The sequence below is a fragment of the Labrus bergylta genome, chromosome 18 (assembly GCF_963930695.1).
Source record: "Labrus bergylta chromosome 18, fLabBer1.1, whole genome shotgun sequence".
NCBI classification, from domain to species: domain Eukaryota; kingdom Metazoa; phylum Chordata; class Actinopteri; order Labriformes; family Labridae; genus Labrus; species Labrus bergylta.
In genome coordinates this window covers 26,949,015-26,971,629 of record NC_089212.1, presented here as the reverse complement: position 1 = coordinate 26,971,629, position 22,615 = coordinate 26,949,015, and the positions used below count along the sequence as shown (strand labels likewise).

General features: G+C 48.9%; 3 protein-coding genes across 5 annotated transcripts; 2 read left to right on the top strand and 1 right to left on the bottom strand.

The window, feature by feature from the left end:
* The first annotated feature begins 2,069 nt into the window (after nt 1–2,069).
* On the top strand, nt 2,070–11,171 carry cdkl1 (cyclin dependent kinase like 1 (CDC2 related kinase)). Of its 3 annotated transcripts, none has more exons than XM_065966303.1 (10): nt 2,070–2,933; nt 5,085–5,243; nt 8,218–8,339; nt 9,347–9,419; nt 9,490–9,580; nt 9,688–9,888; nt 9,990–10,072; nt 10,164–10,220; nt 10,412–10,567; nt 10,665–11,171. In XM_065966303.1, exons 2-10 carry the CDS (start codon nt 5,235–5,237, stop codon nt 10,764–10,766), a joined length of 894 nt encoding a protein of 297 aa, XP_065822375.1. In that variant the 5' UTR covers nt 2,070–2,933; nt 5,085–5,234; the 3' UTR covers nt 10,767–11,171. The 3 variants fall into 3 exon arrangements, with proteins under 3 accessions (XP_065822375.1, XP_065822374.1, XP_029137856.2); XM_065966302.1 differs by having other exon boundaries at nt 5,082–5,243; XM_029282023.2 differs by lacking the exon at nt 2,070–2,933 and having other exon boundaries at nt 5,037–5,243.
* Nucleotides 11,093–13,295, bottom strand: dmac2l (distal membrane arm assembly component 2 like). The gene is made up of 4 exons (XM_020657319.3): nt 13,074–13,295; nt 12,723–12,931; nt 12,079–12,250; nt 11,093–11,903 (listed from the first exon to the last, which is right to left on the bottom strand). Exons 1-4 carry the CDS (start codon nt 13,166–13,168, stop codon nt 11,789–11,791), a joined length of 591 nt encoding a protein of 196 aa, XP_020512975.1. The 5' UTR covers nt 13,169–13,295; the 3' UTR covers nt 11,093–11,788.
* A 636-nt stretch (nt 13,296–13,931) lies between these two features.
* l2hgdh (L-2-hydroxyglutarate dehydrogenase) lies at nt 13,932–20,006 on the top strand. Its single transcript, XM_020657317.3, has 11 exons — nt 13,932–13,997; nt 14,115–14,362; nt 16,116–16,231; nt 16,602–16,753; nt 17,158–17,289; nt 17,363–17,525; nt 17,597–17,631; nt 17,743–17,910; nt 18,043–18,200; nt 18,440–18,571; nt 18,645–20,006. Exons 1-11 carry the CDS (start codon nt 13,947–13,949, stop codon nt 18,838–18,840), a joined length of 1,551 nt encoding a protein of 516 aa, XP_020512973.2. The 5' UTR covers nt 13,932–13,946; the 3' UTR covers nt 18,841–20,006.
* The last annotated feature ends 2,609 nt before the right edge of the window (nt 20,007–22,615 follow it).

Genomic DNA, 22,615 nt, shown 5'->3' with positions numbered 1-22,615 from the left:
CTCCTCCTTCCTCCTCCTTCCTCCTTCTCCTCTCCTCTCCTCTTCCTCTTCCTCCTCCTCCTCTCCTTCCTCCTCTTCCTCCTTCTCCTCTCCTCCTCTCCTTCCTCCTCTTTCTCCTCTCCTCCTCCTCTCCTTCCTCCTCTTCCTCCTTCTCCTCTCCTCTCCTCCTCCTCTCCTTCCTCCTCTTCCTCCTCCTCCTCTCCTTCCTCCTCCTCTCTTCCTCTTCTTCCTCCTCCTTCCTCTCTTCCTCCTCCTCCTCTCCTCTTCCTCCTCCTCCTCTCCTCTCCTCTCCTCCTTCCTCCTCCTTTCTCCTCCTTCCTCCTTCTCCTCTCCTCTTCCTCTTCCTCCTCCTCCTCTCCTTCCTCTTCTTCCTCCTCCTTCCTCTCTTCCTCCTCCTCCTCCTCTCCTTCCTCCTCCTCTCTTCCTCTTCTTCCTCCTCTTCCTCTTCCTCCTCCTCTCCTCCCCTCCTCCTCTCCTTCCTCCTCCTCTCTTCCTCTTCTTCCTCCTCCTTCCTCTCTTCCTCCTCCTCCTCTCCTCCTTCCTCCTCCTTTCTCCTCCTTCCTCCTCCTTCCTCTCTTCCTCCTCCTCCTCTCCTCTTCCTCCTCTCCTCCTTCCTCCTCCTTCCTCCTTCTCCTCTCCTCTTCCTCTTCCTCCTCCTCCTCTCCTTCCTCCTCTTCCTCCTTCTCCTCTCCTCTCCTCCTCTCCTTCCTCCTCTTTCTCCTCTCCTCCTCCTCTCCTTCCTCCTCTTCCTCCTTCTCCTCTCCTCTCCTCCTCCTCTCCTTCCTCCTCTTCCTCCTCCTCCTCTCCTTCCTCCTCCTCTCTTCCTCTTCTTCCTCCTCCTTCCTCTCTTCCTCCTCCTCCTCTCCTCTTCCTCCTCCTCCTCTCCTCTCCTCTCCTCCTTCCTCCTCCTTTCTCCTCCTTCCTCCTTCTCCTCTCCTCTTCCTCTTCCTCCTCCTCCTCTCCTTCCTCTTCTTCCTCCTCCTTCCTCTCTTCCTCCTCCTCCTCCTCTCCTTCCTCCTCCTCTCTTCCTCTTCTTCCTCCTCTTCCTCTTCCTCCTCCTCTCCTCCCCTCCTCCTCTCCTTCCTCCTCCTCTCTTCCTCTTCTTCCTCCTCCTTCCTCTCTTCCTCCTCCTCCTCTCCTCTCCTCCTTCCTCCTCCTTTCTCCTCCTTCCTCCTTCTCCTCTCCTCTCCTCCTCCTCCTCCTCCTCTCCTTCCTCCTCTTCCTCCTTCTCCTCTCCTCTCCTCCTCTCCTTCCTCCTCTTTCTCCTCTCCTCCTCCTCTCCTTCCTCCTCTTCCTCCTCCTCCTCTCCTTCCTCCTCCTCTCTTCCTCTTCTTCCTCCTCCTTCCTCTCTTCCTCCTCCTCCTCTCCTCTTCCTCCTCCTCCTCTCCTCTCCTCTCCTCCTTCCTCCTCCTTTCTCCTCCTTCCTCCTTCTCCTCTCCTCTTCCTCTTCCTCCTCTCCTTCCTCTTCTTCCTCCTCCTTCCTCTCTTCCTCCTCCTCCTCCTCTCCTTCCTCCTCCTCTCTTCCTCTTCTTCCTCCTCCTTCCTCCTCCTCCTCTCCTCTCCTCTCCTCCTTCCTCCTCCTTCCTCTCTTCCTCCTCCTCCTCTCCTCTCCTCCTTCCTCCTCCTTTCTCTTCCTTCTCCTCTTCCTCCTCCTCTCCTCTTCCTCCTCTTCCTCTTCCTCCTTCTCCTCTCCTCCCCTCCTCCTCTCCTTCCTCCTCCTCTCTTCCTCTTCTTCCTCCTCCTTCCTCTCTTCCTCCTCCTCCTCTCCTCTCCTCTCCTCCTTCCTCCTCCTTTCTCCTCCTTCCTCCTTCTCCTCTCCTCTCCTCTTCCTCCTCCTCTCCTTCCTCCTCTTTCTCCTCTCCTTCCTCCTCTTCCTCCTTCTCCTCTCCTCTCCTCCTCCTCTCCTCCTCTCTTCCTCTTCTTCCTCCTCCTTCCTCCTCCTTCCTCTCTTCTTCCTCCTCCCCTCCTCTCTTCCTCCTCCTCTCCTCTCCTCCTTCTCTTCCTCCTCCTCTCCTCTTCCTCTTCCTCCTTCTCCTCTCCTCCCTTCCTCCTCCTCCCTCTCCTCATCTCTGGAGGTGAAGGTGGAGTCAGCGGTTGCTATAGAAACCAGGGACGTTAAAGAGAGAATTGTGTGAAGTTACTCAGAATGAGAGTGTGTGAACAGGAAGTCTCTTTCACAATAAAACAGTACAACACAAGTCTGGACGTCAGCTAATTAAACAGAATCATTTTCATATTTAGTAGTTTTACTTTCTGTTGACATGTTTCTCCATAGATACCTGTGTAATCCCGCCCTGCTGACCTCTGATTGGCTGATTAGCTTTAAAGGTTATGAAGGCTTTTCTCTTGCTGAAGATACTCATCAAAATATGAATAACTTAAATGTATCTTTATTTCAATTTCGTATGGCCCTTTGTATAAAATCAGTAACAAGGTGAGTTATGTTCAGATGAAATCCTGAAAGATAAAAAATGATTAAAACCTGTCGGTTGATATTAAATGAATCATCGACACAGAGATCCAACATAGCTGCTTCGTGCATCAACAGTAACCTTTGACCTTTACAGTGTTAAGAAGAAGCTCAGTCCTCGTTCAGTGTAATAAATTAATCACACCGATCGGATCGTGTGATCCGTTCTCATGCTGTGTTTTATTTTGAAAGGTCGTCCCGGATATAGGGTGTGTCGTGTATGCTTGATGCAGTAAAATAAAGGAGATCGTGTTGTGAGCAGACACAGATGAGCAAAGACTCCGGACTGATCCTGAGCGGACCTCTTGGAGTCCGGACTGATCCTGAGCGGACCTCTTGGAGTCCGGACTGATACTGAGCGGACCTCTTGGAGTCCGGACTGATCCTGAGCGGACCTCTTGGAGTCCGGACTGATCCTGAGCGGACCTCTTGGAGTCCGGACTGATCCTCTTTGACCCCCTCAGTAAGTTTTATTTGTCTGTAGAGAACAGGAAGACTTTTTAAAGACTTTTTTTACTTTTTACTGAAATAAGATTTTAAATATTTAACTTTACGTTCATGAGGTGTCACGAGGACACTCTTCTCCGTTTCTGTATTTCAGATTTAAAAACACTGACGTCATTACTTATTGAATAGAGTGTGTGTGTGTGTGTGTGTGTGTGTGTGTGTGTGTGTGTGTGTGTGTGTGTGTGTGTGTGTGTGTGTGTGTGTGTGTGTGTGTGTGTGTGTGTGTGTGTGTGTGTGTGTGTGTGTGTGTGTGTGTGTGTGTGTGTGTGTGTGTGTGTGTGTGTGTGTGTGTGTGTGTGTGTGTGTGTGCGCGTGCTGAGCTGAGCTGAGCTGTAATAGATGAAGAGTAGCTTTAGCTCCAGGTTGATCAGAGCAGTGTGGAGATCTATGGGGTCCTCTGTGGATCTGTTTGGGTCTATGGGGTCCTCTGTGGATCTGTTTGGGTCTATGGGGTCCTCTGTGGATCTGTTTGGGTCTATGGGGTCCTCTGTAGATCTGTTTGGGTCTATGGGGTCCTCTGTGGATCTGTTTGGGTCTATGGGGTCCTCTGTGGATCTGTTTGGGTCTATGGGGTCCTCTGTGGATCTGTTTGGGTCTATGGGGTCCTCTGTGGATCTGTTTGGGTCTATGGGGTCCTCTGTGGATCTGTTTGGGTCTATGGGGTCCTCTGTGGATCTGTTTGGGTCTATGGGGTCCTCTGTGGATCTGTTTGGGTCTATGGGGTCCTCTGTAGATCTGTTTGGGTCTATGGGGTCCTCTGTGGATCTGTTTGGGTCTATGGGGTCCTCTGTAGATCTGTTTGGGTCTATGGGGTCCTCTGTGGATCTGTTTGGATTTAAAGTCTGAGGAAGGCTTTGATGTAAAACGTCTCAAAACACTTCATGATGTTAGAGCGACTGGACGGTATAATGAGGCCGACCATGAAGGATTACTTAGACACCAGGATGATCAGGACCACGATCCAGGATCAGTTTCCTCTTCTCTAAAGTCTCCTCCTCTGTCTCCTCCTCTGTCTCCTCCTCTGTCTCCTCCTCTCTAACGTCTCCTCTTCTGTCTCCTCTTCTGTCTCCTCCTCTCTAAAGTCTCCTTCTCTGTCTCCTCCTCTGTCTCCTCCTCTCTAAAGTCTCCTCCTCTGTCTCCTCCTCTGTCTCCTCCTCTCTAAAGTCTCCTCCTCTGTCTCCTCCTCTCTAAAGTCTCCTCCTCTGTCTCCTCCTCTGTCTCCTCCTCTGTCTCCTCCTCTCTAAAGTCTCCTCCTCTGTCTCCTCCTCTCTAAAGTCTCCTCCTCTGTCTCCTCCTCTGTCTCCTCCTCTGTCTCCTCCTCTCTAACGTCTCCTCTTCTGTCTCCTCTTCTGTCTCCTCCTCTCTAAAGTCTCCTTCTCTGTCTCCTCCTCTGTCTCCTCTTCTGTCTCCTCCTCTCTAAAGTCTCCTTCTCTGTCTCCTCCTCTGTCTCCTCCTCTGTCTCCTCCTCTCTAACGTCTCCTCCTCTCTAACGTCTCCTCTTCTGTCTCCTCTTCTGTCTCCTCTTCTGTCTCCTCCTCTCTAAAGTCTCCTTCTCTGTCTCCTCCTCTGTCTCCTCCTCTCTAAAGTCTCCTCCTCTGTCTCCTCCTCTGTCTCCTCCTCTGTCTCCTCCTCTCTAAAGTCTCCTCCTCTGTCTCCTCCTCTGTCTCCTCCTCTCTAAAGTCTCCTCCTCTGTCTCCTCCTCTCTGACGTCTCCTCCTCTGTCTCCTCCTCTCTGACGTCTCCTCCTCTGTCTCCTCCTCTGTCTCCTCCTCTCTAAAGTCTCCTCCTCTGTCTCCTCCTCTGTCTCCTCCTCTCTGACGTCTCCTCCTGTCTCCTCCTCTGTCTCCTCCTCTCTAAAGTCTCCTCCTCTGTCTCCTCCTCTGTCTCCTCCTCTGTCTCCTCCTCTGTCTCCTCCTCTCTAAAGTCTCCTCCTCTGTCTCCTCCTCTGTCTCCTTCTCTCTAAAGTCTCCTTCTCTGTCTCCTCCTCTCTAAAGTCTCCTCCTCTGTCTCCTCCTCTGTCTCCTCCTCTGTCTCCTCCTCTGTCTCCTCCTCTCTAAAGTCTCCTCCTCTGTCTCCTCCTCTGTCTCCTTCTCTCTAAATGGAGAAGTACGAGAAGATTGGAAAGATCGGCGAGGGCTCGTACGGTGTCGTCTTCAAGTGCAGGAACAAAGACACGGGACAGATCGTCGCCATCAAGAAGTTTGTGGAGTCAGAGGACGACCCAATCATCAGGAAGATCGCCACGAGGGAGATCAGGATGCTGAAGGTGAGTCTGACGCAGCAGAATGACCTGCTCCTCAAACAGGAAGTAGAACCTGGAGTTTGTTCAACACTGACTCAAACAGGAAGTAGAACCTGGAGTTTGTTCAACACTGACTCAAACAGGAAGTAGAACCTGGAGTTTGTTCAACACTGACTCAAACAGGAAGTAGAACCTGGAGTTTGTTCAACACTGACTCAAACAGGAAGTAGAACCTGTAGTTTGTTCAACACTGACTCAAACAGGAAGTAGAACCTGTAGTTTGTTTAAAACTTACTCAAACAGGAAGTAGAACCTGGAGTTTGTTTAAAACTTACTCAAACAGGAAGTAGAACCTGGAGTTTGTTCAACACTGACTCAAACAGGAAGTAGAACCTGAAGTTTGTTCAACTCTGACTCAAACAGGAAGTAGAACCTGAAGTTTGTTCAACTCTGACTCAAACAGGAAGTAGAACCTGAAGTTTGTTCAACTCTGACTCAAACAGGAAGTAGAACCTGTAGTTTGAATCTGGAGTCTCTATTCCTCAGCGACCTTTCTGGCATCAGTGACAGACAGACAACGCTGGACAGACTGCAGACGGCTCTGCCACGCCTCGACATCACTCTGGACCTGACTCAAACAGGAAGTAGAACCTGTAGTTTGTTCAACACTGACTCAAACAGGAAGTAGAACCTGTAGTTTGTTCAACACTGACTCAAACAGGAAGTAGAACCTGTAGTTTGTTTAAAACTTACTCAAACAGGAAGTAGAACCTGTAGTTTGTTCAACACTGACTCAAACAGGAAGTAGAACCTGGAGTTTGTTCAACACTGACTCAAACAGGAAGTAGAACCTGTAGTTTGTTTAAAACTTACTCAAACAGGAAGTAGAACCTGTAGTTTGTTCAACACTGACTCAAACAGGAAGTAGAACCTGTAGTTTGTTCAACACTGACTCAAACAGGAAGTAGAACCTGTAGTTTGTTCAACACTGACTCAAACAGGAAGTAGAACCTGTAGTTTGTTCAACACTGACTCAAACAGGAAGTAGAACCTGTAGTTTGTTTAAAACTTACTCAAACAGGAAGTAGAACCTGTAGTTTGTTCAACACTGACTCAAACAGGAAGTAGAACCTGTAGTTTGTTCAACACTGACTTAAACAGGAAGTAGAACCTGGAGTTTGTTCAACACTGACTCAAACAGGAAGTAGAACCTGTAGTTTGTTTAAAACTTACTCAAACAGGAAGTAGAACCTGGAGTTTGTTTAAAACTTACTCAAACAGGAAGTAGAACCTGGAGTTTGTTCAACACTGACTCAAACAGGAAGTAGAACCTGTAGTTTGTTCAACACTGACTCAAACAGGAAGTAGAACCTGTAGTTTGTTTAAAACTTACTCAAACAGGAAGTAGAACCTGTAGTTTGTTCAACACTGACTCAAACAGGAAGTAGAACCTGTAGTTTGTTCAACACTGACTTAAACAGGAAGTAGAACCTGGAGTTTGTTCAACACTGACTCAAACAGGAAGTAGAACCTGTAGTTTGTTCAACACTGACTCAAACAGGAAGTAGAACCTGTAGTTTGTTCAACACTGACTCAAACAGGAAGTAGAACCTGTAGTTTGTTTAAAACTTACTCAAACAGGAAGTAGAACCTGTAGTTTGTTCAACACTGACTCAAACAGGAAGTAGAACCTGGAGTTTGTTCAACACTGACTCAAACAGGAAGTAGAACCTGTAGTTTGTTTAAAACTTACTCAAACAGGAAGTAGAACCTGTAGTTTGTTCAACACTGACTCAAACAGGAAGTAGAACCTGTAGTTTGTTCAACACTGACTCAAACAGGAAGTAGAACCTGTAGTTTGTTCAACACTGACTCAAACAGGAAGTAGAACCTGTAGTTTGTTCAACACTGACTCAAACAGGAAGTAGAACCTGTAGTTTGTTTAAAACTTACTCAAACAGGAAGTAGAACCTGTAGTTTGTTCAACACTGACTCAAACAGGAAGTAGAACCTGTAGTTTGTTCAACACTGACTTAAACAGGAAGTAGAACCTGGAGTTTGTTCAACACTGACTCAAACAGGAAGTAGAACCTGTAGTTTGTTTAAAACTTACTCAAACAGGAAGTAGAACCTGGAGTTTGTTTAAAACTTACTCAAACAGGAAGTAGAACCTGGAGTTTGTTCAACACTGACTCAAACAGGAAGTAGAACCTGTAGTTTGTTTAAAACTTACTCAAACAGGAAGTAGAACCTGTAGTTTGTTCAACACTGACTCAAACAGGAAGTAGAACCTGGAGTTTGTTTAAAACTTACTCAAACAGGAAGTAGAACCTGGAGTTTGTTCAACACTGACTCAAACAGGAAGTAGAACCTGGAGTTTGTTCAACACTGACTCAAACAGGAAGTAGAACCTGTAGTTTGTTTAAAACTTACTCAAACAGGAGCGAGTTTGAAGAAGTAGTTTATTTTACTTTGTTCTCATTTTTAAAGGTCAAGTGATAATCACACGCCCATATATGGTTCATCAATTAACAATTAGAAAAGTGATTACACATAGTGACCTCTCAACAGTTGGTGCTGAGAGTTTTTATTTGTTCTACTTCCTGTATCGTAGGACGTCCTGAAGTTGTTGTTGTTTTCAAAATAAAGTTAGTGAAATGTTTTAAAGTTTCGAAATAAAATATGAAAATAATTATATTCAGATATATTATATATATATATATATATTATATGGTTTAAATTTTGAGGTGTTCTCGGTCGTGTCAGGGTTAAATCCTTGGCGTGGTGGTTGGCGTGTTTTATTGGCTGCGGCTCATGAAGAGGCTGGTTGTCGGGAGCAACAGCATGTTTATGAGCAGCTGTTCAGTGTTTGAAGAGAGAAAAAAACACAGACAGGTCGTCTCTCTGACCGAGAAAAAAACATTTACTGTCGTTATGTTTTATTCATTCTCTCTCTCTCTCTCTCTCTCTCTCTCTCTCTCTCTCTCTCTCTCTGCAGTCTCTGAAACACTCCAACCTGGTGAATCTGATCGAGGTGTTTCGCCGTAAACGGAAGCTCCACCTCGTGTTCGAGTACTGCGACCACACCGTCCTCAACGAGCTGGACCACCATCCCAGAGGGTGGGTGTGTACTGAACGTAGGTATCGTATGTTGGAGTAATCCCAGGATGAGTCTGCAGAGGGTCTCTTCTCCTAGACCTGGAGAGCAGCCCCCTCTGGCAGCCCTGCAGCGTTCTGCCTCACAGGAAGGCTTCCAGAGAGCTGGCCAATCAGAAGAGAGCGGGCTAATGGGGAGGGCGGGTAAGAAAGAGAAGACAGACAGTTCTCTGGAAACAGTGAGGGGCAGTAATGGTAATAAAGTGGTTTTGCTGTGCGGCGGCTGTGAGCTACGGTCCAGACATGAAGACCAGGTCCCTGTGAGACCTGGTTCCTCTGAGACCGCCTCCTGTACTTTCTCTCTTCCACACGTAAACCTCTCAGTCAGCTTTGTCCCAGGCACAGCGCTTGTCTCCCAGGAGGCCGACCCGCTCGCTGTGGAATGTTTACAGTGATGCTCTCCCAGAATGCTTTGCAGGCGGCCACATTTTGTGTTTTTATACTGTCTGCCCCCCCCCCCCGACATTCAAAAGGAGAGAGAACAAAGGGGAGAGAAGGGGGCGGGGCTTGCTATTAATCACCAGTCACAGGGCTTGATTTAGCCATTTCCTCGGTAACGCTGATAGATGGCGGTCTGTGGAGCAACAAAGCTGAGTGAGAGCCGGGTGACTTTATAATGTCCTCTGAAGAAGTCACACCTACACCTGCACACACCTTAATACTGTTACTATGACAACACTCATCCATCCAGTAACTACACGTTTACGTCCTTTGATAAACTCTGTAAAATCCCTGACAGAGCTGCAGGTCGCCCCCTGGTGGACACTACAACATTACACAGAGCTGCAGGTCGCCCCCTGGTGGACACTACAACATTACACAGAGCTGCAGGTCGCCCCCTGGTGGACACTACAACATTACACAGAGCTGCAGGTCGCCCCCTGGTGGACACTACAACATTACACAGAGCTGCAGGTCGCCCCCTGGTGGACAATGTTATTAAAGTCTGATGTTTCTTCCTCGTGTCACAGCATCCCCGAGCAGCTGGTCAAGACGATCACATGGCAGACTCTTCAGGCGGTTAACTTCTGTCACAAACAGAACGTGAGTCACTCCTCTTTCCTTCCTGCTCCTCCTTCCTGCTCCTCCATTTTAACCCTTTGTGTGTTTTCAGTGTATCCACCGAGACGTGAAGCCTGAAAACATTCTGATCACCAAACATCAAGTCATCAAACTCTGTGACTTCGGCTTCGCCAGGATCCTCAGTAAGACTCCTCCTCCTGATAGCTGACAGCGCCCCCTGCTGGTCTTTATGTTTTATGTCTTCCTCCTCCTCTTCTTCTTCTTCCTCCTCCTCCTCTTCCTCTTCCAGCCGGTCCATGTGACTACTACACGGACTACGTGGCAACTCGTTGGTACCGAGCGCCCGAGCTGCTGGTGGGTGACACTCAGTACGGCGCCCCAGTAGACGTGTGGGCGGTCGGCTGTGTGTTCGGCGAGCTGCTGTCGGGGGTCCCTGTGTGGCCCGGGAAGTCGGACATGGACCAGCTGTACCTGATCCGAAAGAGTCTGGGTAGGACCAGGACGCTCAGGGGAGGAAACAGTCTGTGAATGTTTCAGAATAAAAGCTCAGAGCAGAAACTGTTTTCAACACTGTGTGTCTGTTCTCTGCAGGAGACCTGATCCCTCGACACCAGCAGGTCTTCAGCAACAACCAGTTCTTCTGCGGGGTTTCCATCCCGGAGCCACAAGAGAAGGTGAGACGCAGCACACACTGCTCAGTCTGCTGACACCACCTGGTGGTCGCTGGGATTATGACACCTTGACGTTCGTGTTTTCTCCCTGCAGGAACCTTTGGAGCAGAAATATCCTAACCTGTCCCGTCAGGCCCTGAGTGTGCTGAAGGTTTGTTCTGTTTGTCCCTTTAAAATGTCTTTAAAATGTTTTTGTCATCAGAGTCTGAACACTTTTCTGTGTTTATAAAAACTTCATATCTCAAACCATAAAGACTCGTTTAAAGGAGCGATCTGTAACTCTGCCACCTGGTGGTGAAAATGTGAACTGCACTGTACTCGTGTGAACTTGTTCCCCTTCAGGGTTCTCTGAGGATGGACCCGTCTGAGCGTCTGACCTGTGAGCAGCTCTTGCAGCAGCCGTTCTTCGACTCGCTGCGAGAGAAGAGCGAGAGCACCACCCGAGAGCACGAGCGCTCCAAGAGGACACGGCTACCTCGTAAACACGTCCCAGCAGGGGTAAGACGACCTCCGACTTACCGTGGTCACCATGACGTGTCTTATCGTGGCGTGTGATTAAATGTTCTTAAAGTGTTTCTTGTGTCTCCTCCTCCAGTATCTCCCTCAGCTCACAGGCAGCAGCGTCTTCCCCCCTGTGGACAATAAGAGGTACTACAACAACCTGCGCAGGTTCAACTACCACCTCCCCAACATCTAAACTCATCGGGGACACCTCAGGGCGCATGCTTTGGACCCGTGTTGGTTTCTGCATGCTGTCTCTGGCTGCAGCTGATTGGATAAAGACTTCACAGACAAAGAGCGGCGTGCTGCTCTGCTTGAAAAGACTGAAGGTCGTGACCTGCTGCCTTGCCTGGTTTGCCAAATCAGAACTTTTTTAAATCAACCGACTCTGCAGGAGTGACACATTTCAAAATGTGAAGTTCCCCGCCTACAACGTGAGAATATTTATTTATCGCAGAGTCATGACGTGTTGCAATCTCTCAGGACGCTCACATCTCTCCTCACGCCAAAAGAACGTTCAGATTGTTTTTGTGTTTCTTTAATGAGCAATAAAATGTAACACTTTCATGTTCAAATAAATAAATGTCAGTTCACTCCGTCAGGAACACGTAGTGTCTTCATCATTTCCCCTTTCACCTGAAGCGTCCTCATTCAGTCGCCCTCACTCAGTCGCCCTCGTCAAGTCGCCCTCGCTCAGTCGCCCTCGTCAAGTCGCCCTCGCTCAGTCGCCCTCGCTCAGTCGCCCTCAGTAAGTCGCCCTCGCTCAGTCGCCCTCGTTAAGTCGCCCTCGCTCAGTCGCCCTCGTTCAGTCGCCCTCGCTCAGTCGCCCTCACTCAGTCGCCCTCGCCAAGTCGCCCTCGTTCAGTCGCCCTCGTTCAGTCGCCCTCAGTAAGTCGCCCTCGTTCAGTCGCCCTCGCTCAGTCGCCCTCGCTCAGTTGCCCTCGTTCAGTCGCCCTCACTCAGTCGCCCTCGTTCAGTCGCCCTCGTTCAGTCGCCCTCGTTCAGTCGCCCTCGTTCAGTCGCCCTCGCTCAGTCGCCCTCGTTCAGTCGCCCTCGTTCAGTCGCCCTCGTTCAGTCGCCCTCGTTCAGTCGTCCTCGCTCAGTCGACCTCGTTCACAGCGTCCTGCTGTTCATCATGACGCTCATGTCATCAGTCCTCTTCACGTTTAATCTAAAGCATCCTTCTTTACCCTCAAAGAGAACGTCCATGTTTGTCGTTCAGTCCAGGTCCAGAGTGATGTCGAGGCGTGGCAGAGCCGTCTGCAGTCTGTCCAGCGTCGTCTGTCTGTCACTGATGCCAGGAAGGTCGCTGAGGAATAGAGACTCCAGATTCCTGTTCAAACAGAAAGATGATGAGAATGTTTTTGTATCAACAGAATCACAATCTGAAGTAAAGAGAGGAGAAGAACACATGATGTCATAAGATCAGCTGAGAGAACCAACCAGGTGTAACCACGGTTACAGATGACAGAGCTCTGCTGTTTGTCCCCTCTCCTGTTTAAACTCACCTGAGTCTGTGCAGAGCGATGACGCCCTTATCCGTCACGTTCCCACACGACACCACCTCCATCGTGTTCAGACTGTCCTGCAGGTTCTGGATGGCGCTCAGCCGCTCCAGGCAGGCGTCCTCGATGTACACGCATTTGATCAGCTTTATTTCCTCCACATGTTCCAAACCGTCTGAAAAAGGAAACACACGAACAGTAAGAGCACCGTGTGTGTGTGTGTGTGTGTGTGTGTGTGTGTGTGTGTCACTGTGTGTCACACTGTGTGTGTCACTCTCTGTGTGTGTTTGTGTCACTGTGTGTGTGTGTCTCTGTGTGTGTGTGTCACTGTGTGTCACACTGTGTGTGTCACTCTCTGTGTGTGTTTGTGTCACTGTGTGTGTGTGTCACTGTGTGTCACACTGTGTGTGTCACTCTCTGTGTGACTTTCAGAGGTCGTTAACATTATAGAAGCGTTTTCACAAAGTGTAAATGTTGCATGAACGTGTGACACACACACACACACACACACACACACACACACACACACACACACACACACACACACACACACACACACACACACACACACACACACACACACACACACACACACACACACACACACACACACACACACACACACACACACACACACACACACACACCCAGGTGGTCAAAGCCTCGGTACATGATGCAGGACTCGGTGGCGTCGATGGCCTGGATCTTGTATCGGCCCAGGGGCCCCGTTGGCAGCCCGTTGTAGTCCTGATGCCAGCGCTCGAAACCCTGAAACCGGACTTTGGCTCCACATCTCAGGAGCCACTCCGCTGCAGCTCGATCAGGACCGATGGATTTGATCCTCTCGTAGTCCACCCTGAGACCAGATCCACAGACCTCATGTTACCATCACTGGTTGAACTGGTTTACTTTAACTCGTTGTGTATTGACATATTACAGGTTACAGGTTACACGTGTGTTGCTCTGTAGTTATTATCAGGAGGTTAAAGGGGTCTCACTTGTTGAAGACTGCATTGAGCCATCCCCAGAAGTGTCTGCGGCTCTGCTCCCTCTGAGCATGCGCAGTCTGCAGCGTCCTCCACAGCAGCCTCATTCCTCTGAGATTAAAGTTTTAGAGAAAACAAATGAAGAGAAACGAGGATTGAAACACGGAGGAATCACACACAACCTTCACCTGTCGACCAACAGACCGGACTGTTTACGTTCAGCACCGTGACGCAAAGCAAAACGTGCCGTCCCATTGGCTGGACGTACAAGTGCGTGATGCGTCACTGGGGGCGTGGACGCGAGTCGGCTTTCAGTCCTTTTTTCGGCAGCTCAGGTTCCTATTCAAATCCTCCATTTACATTTCACAAAATCTTTATATCAAGAGATTGAAGCCTGTAACCATGACAACCAGCTACCGCAATACTCATGACTTTAAAACATTTAAATCGGCGCCAAAACGGCACTGGAAAACGGAGAGAAAGGCAAAGATGCAAGGAACTACCAATCCCACAATCCATTGCGAATAATCTCTCTTCTTCTCGGATGTAACTGTAGTCGTTGTTATCGTGTTTAAACTGTTGTAGTTTGTGTTGTGTAATAAACTACATTCACTGTTAGCTAACTAACCAGCTAGCCTACGGAGCCGAGGGGCGGGAAACATTGCCATGGTAACGGCGAGCTCCACCAATCACAGACGTCGCTGTGACACTGATCCTGGGTAGTGTAGTTCTTTACCCCCGACATCGTGAATAAACCATGTTTCTCTTCAAACGAGGCTGATATCAGGTGAACGTTAACCATCGTTTCACACTGAGGTAGCTCGTGGTCAGTCTACCTGAGATGGTTATGACGTCACGGCTAATAATTAAATCTGCTGTGAGAAAATGAACAGGATTGTTTTAATCACTCTGTTGATTCCTCAGGTAACACAACAGGTGTGTGAGAATAAACAGTCTTTAAAAGTCTTTATTTTATAAATGATCTCTGTTCAGAACTTTGTTCCTCTTCAGGCTCTTATTTGATCACTGTTAAGTTTTCCTTCTGCTCAGTAGGTGGCGGTATTGATACATACTTGGATGTCGACCTCCATTACACCCTACAGAAGAAGAAGAAGCAGTCTGGGAGGGCAGCGACACCAGATCCAGATCCAGATCCAGAGGAGACTCCCTGACGGAGACTCTAAGGAGACTCTGAAGTCCGTCATGATGATCCGGACTCTGAGCACGGCCTCGGCTCGAGCTGTCGGAGCTGCGCAGAAAAAACTGCTAATAAAGGACACACGAAGAAGACACCTGCACAGGTAAGAAGAAGTGTCCAGGTGAGGAAGGAGCAGCTTTAAACAGTCATATTATTCCACAGCTCCTTCATTACTCTTGTTGTAATAATAATGATCACCTGATCTACCTCTGCACGAGCTCCACAAACACTCACAGAGTGTGTGATCACGTGCTGCTGTCTTTATAACTTATTATTATTTATCACAGAAGCAGAGACAACAAGTCTTTATGATGACATAACACACACACACACACACACACACACACACACACACACTCTCATATAAATATCACCTGTGTGCAGTTTGACTAAAGTAAACAGTGTGAAATACAGATGTGGTAACATGTGTCCAAACACAGGACGGTCAATATTCCACTTTGTTTGTTTACACTTTAGTCTCTTCCTCCTCCTCCTCCTCCTCTTCCTCCTCCTCCTCCTCCTCCTCCTCCTCTTCCTCTTCCTCTTCCTTCTCTTCTTCCTCCTCCTCTTCCTCCTCCTCCTCCTCCTGTTTTTAATTAGCAGAAATGAAAACAAGATGTTGACTGTACTCGTGTCTCCTGCTGTGTTTACGAGTGGCACTTTACAAATGTTCTCCGAACATCGTGTTCCTCCAGCTCTGCATCCTTGTGTTAGAGCCCTCGTGTTAGAGTTCTCGTGTTAGAGCCCTCGTGTTAGAGCCCTCGTGTTAGAGTTCTCGTGTTAGAGCCCTCGTGTTAGAGTTCTCGTGTTAGAGCCCTCGTGTTAGAGCCCTCGTGTTAGAGTTCTCGTGTTAGAGCCCTCGTGTTAGAGTTCTCGTGTTAGAGCCCTCGTGTTAGAGCCCTCGTGTTAGAGTTCTCGTGTTAGAGCCCTCGTGTTAGAGTTCTCGTGTTAGAGCCCTCGTGTTAGAGCCCTCGTGTTAGAGTCCTCGTGTTAGAGCCCTCGTGTTAGAGTTCTCGTGTTAGAGTCCTCGTGTTAGAGCCCTCGTGTTAGAGTTCTTGTGTTAGTGTCCTCGTGTTAGAGTTCTCGTGTTAGAGTTCTCGTGTTAAGAGTTCTTGTGTTAGAGTCCTCGTGTTAGAGCCCTCGTGTTAGAGTTCTTGTGTTAGTGTCCTCGTGTTAGAGTTCTCGTGTTAGAGTTCTCGTGTTAGAGCCCTCGTGTTAGAGCCCTCGTGTTAGAGCCCTCGTGTTAGAGTTCTTATGTTAGAGTCCTCGTGTTAGAGCCCTCGTGTTAGAGTTCTTGTGTTAGTGTCCTCGTGTTAGAGTTCTCGTGTTAGAGTTCTCGTGTTAGAGTTCTCGTGTTAGAGTCCTCGTGTTAGAGCCCTCGTGTTAGAGTCCTCGTGTTAGAGCCCTCGTGTTAGAGTTCTTGTGTTAGTGTCCTCGTGTTAGAATTCTCGTGTTAGAGCCCTCGTGTTAGAGTTCTTGTGTTAGTGTCCTCGTGTTAGAGTCCTCGTGTTAGAGTCCTCGTGTCAGTGTCCTCGTGTTAGAGTCCTCGTGTTAGAGTCCTCGTGTCAGTGTCCTCGTGTTAGTGTCCTCGTGTTAGTGTCCTCGTGTTAGTGTCCTCGTGTTAGTGTCCTTGTGTTAGTGTCCTTGTGTTAGTGTCCTCATGTTAGAGTCCTCCTTGGGTGTGTAGGATGTCTGTGTTTGTTGCCGTGGTAACAGGTGTGAGTATTATATGATTTGTGCTGCAGACTCATGTGTCTAACGATTAGTTCCAAAGGTGGGTGGGCTGCTGGGACAGTGGTGGACAGTAGGACGTTGACCCTGCTTTTTCATGTTTACGCCTGTCGTCTGTCTTTCAGCACGTGTGACGTGGCGGTGGTGGGCGGCGGCATCGTTGGGCTGGCCACAGTCAGAGAGCTCATCCTGAGACACCCAACCCTCAGCTTCGTCCTGCTGGAGAAGGAGAAGGAGCTCGGTGGGTGGAGTTTTAACTGTTGTTGTTGTTTGCCAGAGAGGGAGGACAGTTAATCTGAAACACACCTCGAGGTTCCAAACTTTAGATTCAAACGGAGAGAAAACAGCCATCTCCCATATGTGACACAGGCTTTAAGGAGCAGTATGTAACTCTGACACCTAGTGTTTAAAATGGGTACTGCAGTCTAAACTCAAGACATAGGAGAGAGCTGCTTGTTGAATCCACGGTGAGACAAACGTGTGTATTTCTGTTTCCTGTTAGCAGAGGTTCATGAACTGATTCACATGGAGCAGATCGTAGATCTCATGTGAATCCAGAGATGTTTAAAAGTCTCTCTCTCTCCCTCTCTTTCTCTCTCTCTCTCTCTCAGCCTTTCATCAGAGCGGACACAACAGTGGCGTCATCCACAGCGGGATCTACTACACGCCGGGCTCTCTGAAGGCTCGTCTGTGTGTGCGAGGAGCCACGTTAGCGTACGAGTACTGTGAGAAGAAAGGACTGCCCTACAAGCGATGTGGGAAGGTCTCTGAAATACAAATATATGACAAACACATAAACAACAACAGCACAAACATAGGACACATAGGAAACCTGTCCAATCCCCCGAGCACTGGATCATCAGTAAGAATAAAGTGACATATAAAGAAATAAATAACAGAGCAGAGGAGCCTGTTTACAACGATCTGTTACTCGTTTATCTTTAGACCAATGAAGCTGTGAAAGGTTAAAGGTCACATGATCACTTCATCCAGACACGAGAGGAGACAAACGCTGCTCTCTGATTGGTCACATGATGAAATGAATCGTTCAGCTCGTGTTTCTTCGCCCAGCCGTCTCAGATAAGATAACCTCGTCTCAGGCTGATCGTGGCGTTGGAGGGAGGGGCTTTCTACACGATGTGACGTTGTTTATTTCTGTTTTCTCAGCTGATCGTGGCGTTGGAGCAGGAGGAGATCCCACGGCTGAAGGCGCTGTACGAGCGCGGCATGAAGAACAACGTGCGAGACCTGAGTATCGTGGACGCTAAGGGGATCCGAGAGCGAGAGCCATACTGCAGGGTGAGAGTCTCAGAGACGAGCGGCGTGCAGAGGAAAGATGGCGAGCAGAGACTTCATCGTGTTGTCCTTTCAGGGGATCATGGCGTTGGATTCTCCGTACACCGGCATCGTGGACTGGAGGATGGTGGCGCTCAGATACGGCAGAGACTTTGAGGAGGCGGGCGGCACGGTGCTCATGGACTCTGAGGTCAACAACATCGCCGCGGTCAACGAGAGCCCGTCTGGGAGCGCCGAGGGTGAGAATCACGAGCTGGACACGTGGACACGTTGATGATCAAAGCGTCATGTTTCTCTTCTGCTTTCACAGGAATGAAATATCCGCTCGCCATCAGAGACACGAAGGTCAGAAACACGGTCGTCATGGTAACCTCTGCCTTCAAACTGTGTTCTGATGTTTTAATGTTTGTGTTTGTGTGACCCCTGACCCGTGTGACCCCTGACCCATGTGACCAGGGCAGAGAGGTGCACTGTCAGTACGTCCTGACCTGCGGAGGCCTGTACTCAGACCGCCTCTCTCAGATGTCAGGATGCAGCGGTGAGCCGAGGATCGTCCCCTTCAGAGGAGATTATTTAGTCCTGAAGCCCGAGAAACACCACCTGGTCAAAGGAAACATCTACCCAGTAAGTCACACAGCGCCCCCTGCTGGTCACCACTGGAGTCAGTTCCTGAAGTGACCACTAGAGGCAGTATTTGAACAGGTGCTGCCCCCTGCTGGCTCTTTTCTGTGTTTTATTCATCAAATCCTCTCGCAGGTTCCTGACCCTCGTTTCCCGTTCCTCGGCGTTCACTTCACCCCACGGATGGACGGGAGCGTGTGGCTCGGCCCGAACGCCGTCCTGGCCTTCAAAAGAGAAGGTTACAAAGTGTACGACTTCAACGCCCGAGATTTTGCGGACGCCCTCTCGTTCAGGTAACGAGTCGTGATGACTAACAGCTTCCTGTTTCTGTGATGATGATGAAGACGTGTGAACTGAGAGATCACAGTCATGTAAGAGCTGGAGGAGGAGACCCCCCCTCCAGGAGGAGCCCCTCCCTCGAGTAGGAGGAGCCCCTCTCTCACTCGAGTAGGTGGAGCCCCTCCCTCGAGGTGGAGCCCCTCCCTCGAGGAGGTGGAGCCCCCTGGTGGTTGATGTGTGTTTGTGTCTGCAGAGGTCTCCAGAAGTTGGTGATGAGAAACTTGACGTACGGAATCGGAGAAATGTATCGAGGAGTTTTTATTGGAGCTCAGGTGAAAATCCTGCAGAAGTACATCCCTGACCTGAGTCTGGGAGACGTGCTCAGGTACGCTGCTGTCTGACCTCCTCAGGTGAACTCGTTTCTGTCAGGTGGGCTTCACTTCCTGTTCTCTCTGCAGGGGTCCTGCAGGTGTTCGGGCTCAGGCGCTCGATCGAGACGGGAACCTGGTGGACGACTTTGTGTTTGATGGCGGAGTCGGGGACGTGGGCAGTCGGGTTCTCCACGTGCGTAACGCCCCCTCGCCAGCGGCCACCTCCTCCCTCGCCATCGCTGAGATGATTGCAGACGAGGTGGAGAGCCGCTTCACGCTGTAGAGACAGCGTGGAAGGAAAACCCAATACGATCAATCCTGAACATCAGAATATCACTACCTCCACTCACCGTCAGCAACGAGCCGTTTCTTAAAGGACAGGTCAGAGGTCAAGCCTACAGGTCAGAGGTCAAGCCTACAGGTCAGAGGTCAAACCTTAATTTAGGGGGAAACTCACTTCAACAGATCTTTCCTCACCATGTTTCAAGTCTGGAGGCAGAGAGCATGACAATAGAATAACATGAGCTTTTATTGTGACGGGGGGTGGAAGTGCGGTAAGGATGAGCTTTTATTGTGACGGGGGGTGGAAGTGCGGTAAGGATGAGCTTTTATTGTGGCGGGGGGTGGAAGTGAGGTAAGGATGAGCTTTTATTGTGACGGGGGGTGGAAATGAGGTAAGGATGAGCTTTTATTGTGGCGGGGGGTGGAAGTGAGGTAAGGATGAGCTTTTATTGTGGCGGGGGGTGGAAGTGAGGTAAGGATGAGCTTTTATTGTGACGGGGGGTGGAAATGAGGTAAGGATGAGCTTTTATTGTGGCGGGGGGTGGAAGTGAGGTAAGGATGAGCTTTTATTGTGGCGGGGGGTGGAAGTGAGGGACTATGAAAATGTTTAAATATCGCACAGAGAGAAATCCAAAAAGTGAACTGAAAGGTTTTTTAAGGAGAAGTTAACGTTTATAACGATGTTGTTATTAAAGTTTCAAACAGGAAGTAGAGAATGATCGTCTTCCTGTTGTGGCTGCAGAACGCACAGTTTTTCGTACGCTGTTCGACACTTTTTTATCTTTAAAGATTTATTTTTATGACTGTATTAAAGACACGGGACGGACTCTGACCCGGGCCGCCCACCAGGACTACAGCCTCCGTACATGGAGTGTGCAAACTAACCACTAGGCCACTGGCTCCCTGATTATTCTAGTCACCATAGTAACATAAAGACAAACTGGTTTAGGACACTGGGATGTTTGGTGCTTCTTGATTAATGAAAGTGTCTCAGAATGTTTCTAGAACATCTCTAACTTTCTCTTTTCTACATTTAGAGACGGAGGAATGTTTGTTTTTTACAATGAGAGATTCTTTTTGACAAACGATGTCTGATGTTTGTAACAAACCATGAAAAGATTAAAGAGATGATGTAATCGCTCTGTAATAAAGTCTTGATAAACATTTGACTTTTGTGCTGACTCTTCAGTTTCCTGAATCGTGCACTGGCTCAGTTTGTCCACTAGGAGGCAGAATGGCAGCAGCAGACATGACCGCCATGTTTTTACTGGTCGAACATGTTTAATGATGTCAATAAAGCAGAATTCTTTTCACCTGCTCGTCAGATAACATTTCAATGTTTTCAGTTTTTTATGAAACACTGCTCAATCACAACAGAACAAAACACAAAGACATTTTTGAGCTGTGATCCTCCAACTGTCCTCCTCCTCCCTCCGTCTGTCTGTCTCAGAGAGACTGTAAATATGAAGGTCTGTCTGCAGTTCAGGGTCTCCAGTTCAGGGTCTCCAGTCTGCAGTTTAGGGTCTCCAGTTTAGGGTCTCCAGTCTGCAGTTTAGGGTCTCCAGTTTAGGGTCTCCAGTCTGCAGTTTAGGGTCTCCAGTTTAGGGTCTCCAGTCTGCAGTTTAGGGTCTCCAGTTTAGGGTCTCCAGTCTGCAGTTTAGGGTCTTTAGTCTGCAGTTCAGGGTCTTTAGTCTGCAGTTCAGGGTCTCCAGTCTGCAGTTCAGGGTCTTTAGTCTGCAGTTCAGGGTCTTTAGTCTGCAGTTCAGGGTCTTTAGTCTGCAGTTCAGGGTCTTTAGTCTGCAGTTTAGGGTCTTTAGTCTGCAGTTTAGGGTCTCCAGTCTGCAGTTCAGGGTCTTTAGTCTGCAGTTCAGGGTCTTTAGTCTGCAGTTTAGGGTCTTTAGTCTGCAGTTTAGGGTCTCCAGTTCAGGGTCTTTAGTCTGCAGTTCAGGGTCTCCAGTCTGCAGTTTAGGGTCTCCAGTCTGCAGTTTAGGGTCTTTAGTCTGCAGTTTAGGGTCTCCAGTTCAGGGTCTCCAGTCTACAGTTCAGGGTCTCCAGTCTGCAGTTCAGGGTCTTTAGTCTGCAGTTCAGGGTCTTTAGTCTGCAGTTCAGGGTCTTTAGTCTGCAGTTTAGGGTCTCCAGTTCAGGGTCTCCAGTCTGCAGTTTAGGGTCTTTAGTCTGCAGTTCAGGGTCTTTAGTCTCCAGTTCAGGGTCTTTAGTCTCCAGTTCAGGGTCTTTAGTCTGCAGTTTAGGGTCTCCAGTCTGCAGTTCAGGGTCTCCAGTCTGCAGTTTAGGGTCTTTAGTCTGCAGTTCAGGGTCTTTAGTCTGCAGTTTAGGGTCTCCAGTCTGCAGTTTAGGGTCTTTAGTCTGCAGTTCAGGGTCTTTAGTCTGCAGTTCAGGGTCTTTAGTCTGCAGTTCAGGGTCTTTAGTCTGCAGTTTAGGGTCTCCAGTTCAGGGTCTCCAGTCTGCAGTTTAGGGTCTTTAGTCTGCAGTTCAGGGTCTTTAGTCTCCAGTTCAGGGTCTTTAGTCTCCAGTTCAGGGTCTTTAGTCTGCAGTTTAGGGTCTCCAGTCTGCAGTTTAGGGTCTCCAGTCTCCAGTTTAGGGTCTTTAGTCTGCAGTTTAGGGTCTCCAGTCTCCAGTTTAGGGTCTTTAGTCTGCAGTTTAGGGTCTTTAGTCTCCAGTTCAGGGTCTTTAGTCTGCAGTTTAGGGTCTCCAGTCTGCAGTTTAGGGTCTTTAGTCTGCAGTTTAGGGTCTCCAGTCTCCAGTTTAGGGTCTTTAGTCTGCAGTTTAGGGTCTTTAGTCTGCAGTTTAGGGTCTCCAGTTCAGGGTCTCCAGTCTACAGTTCAGGGTCTCCAGTCTGCAGTTCAGGGTCTTTAGTCTGCAGTTCAGGGTCTTTAGTCTGCAGTTCAGGGTCTTTAGTCTGCAGTTTAGGGTCTCCAGTTCAGGGTCTCCAGTCTGCAGTTTAGGGTCTTTAGTCTGCAGTTCAGGGTCTTTAGTCTCCAGTTCAGGGTCTTTAGTCTCCAGTTCAGGGTCTTTAGTCTGCAGTTTAGGGTCTCCAGTCTGCAGTTCAGGGTCTCCAGTCTGCAGTTTAGGGTCTTTAGTCTGCAGTTCAGGGTCTTTAGTCTGCAGTTTAGGGTCTCCAGTCTGCAGTTTAGGGTCTTTAGTCTGCAGTTCAGGGTCTTTAGTCTGCAGTTCAGGGTCTTTAGTCTGCAGTTCAGGGTCTTTAGTCTGCAGTTTAGGGTCTCCAGTTCAGGGTCTCCAGTCTGCAGTTTAGGGTCTTTAGTCTGCAGTTCAGGGTCTTTAGTCTCCAGTTCAGGGTCTTTAGTCTCCAGTTCAGGGTCTTTAGTCTCCAGTTCAGGGTCTTTAGTCTGCAGTTTAGGGTCTCCAGTCTGCAGTTCAGGGTCTCCAGTCTGCAGTTTAGGGTCTTTAGTCTGCAGTTCAGGGTCTTTAGTCTGCAGTTTAGGGTCTCCAGTCTGCAGTTTAGGGTCTTTAGTCTGCAGTTTAGGGTCTCCAGTTCAGGGTCTTTAGTCTGCAGTTTAGGGTCTCCAGTCTCCAGTTTAGGGTCTTTAGTCTGCAGTTTAGGGTCTCCAGTTCAGGGTCTCCAGTCTGCAGTTTAGGGTCTCCAGTCTGCAGTTTAGGGTCTCCAGTCTCCAGTTTAGGGTCTTTAGTCTGCAGTTTAGGGTCTCCAGTCTCCAGTTTAGGGTCTTTAGTCTGCAGTTTAGGGTCTTTAGTCTCCAGTTCAGGGTCTTTAGTCTGCAGTTTAGGGTCTCCAGTCTGCA

Coding starts and splice junctions, on each gene's coding strand:
- cdkl1 (XM_029282023.2), top strand. CDS start 5,076: ATGGAGAAGTACGAGAAGATTGGAAAGATCGGCGAGGGCTCGTACGGT. Junction 9,581..9,687: donor CGGCTTCGCCAGGATCCTCA/GTAAGACTCCTC, acceptor TTCCTCTTCCAG/CCGGTCCATGTGACTACTAC. Junction 10,568..10,664: donor GTAAACACGTCCCAGCAGGG/GTAAGACGACCT, acceptor CTCCTCCTCCAG/TATCTCCCTCAGCTCACAGG.
- dmac2l (XM_020657319.3), bottom strand. CDS start 13,168: ATGAGGCTGCTGTGGAGGACGCTGCAGACTGCGCATGCTCAGAGGGAG. Junction 12,251..12,722: donor CCGAGGCTTTGACCACCTGG/GTGTGTGTGTGT, acceptor TTCCTTTTTCAG/ACGGTTTGGAACATGTGGAG. Junction 11,904..12,078: donor ATCGCTCTGCACAGACTCAG/GTGAGTTTAAAC, acceptor CTGTTTGAACAG/GAATCTGGAGTCTCTATTCC.
- l2hgdh (XM_020657317.3), top strand. CDS start 13,947: ATGAACAGGATTGTTTTAATCACTCTGTTGATTCCTCAGGTAACACAA. Junction 16,754..17,157: donor CCTACAAGCGATGTGGGAAG/GTCTCTGAAATA, acceptor CTGTTTTCTCAG/CTGATCGTGGCGTTGGAGCA. Junction 18,572..18,644: donor AGTCTGGGAGACGTGCTCAG/GTACGCTGCTGT, acceptor TTCTCTCTGCAG/GGGTCCTGCAGGTGTTCGGG.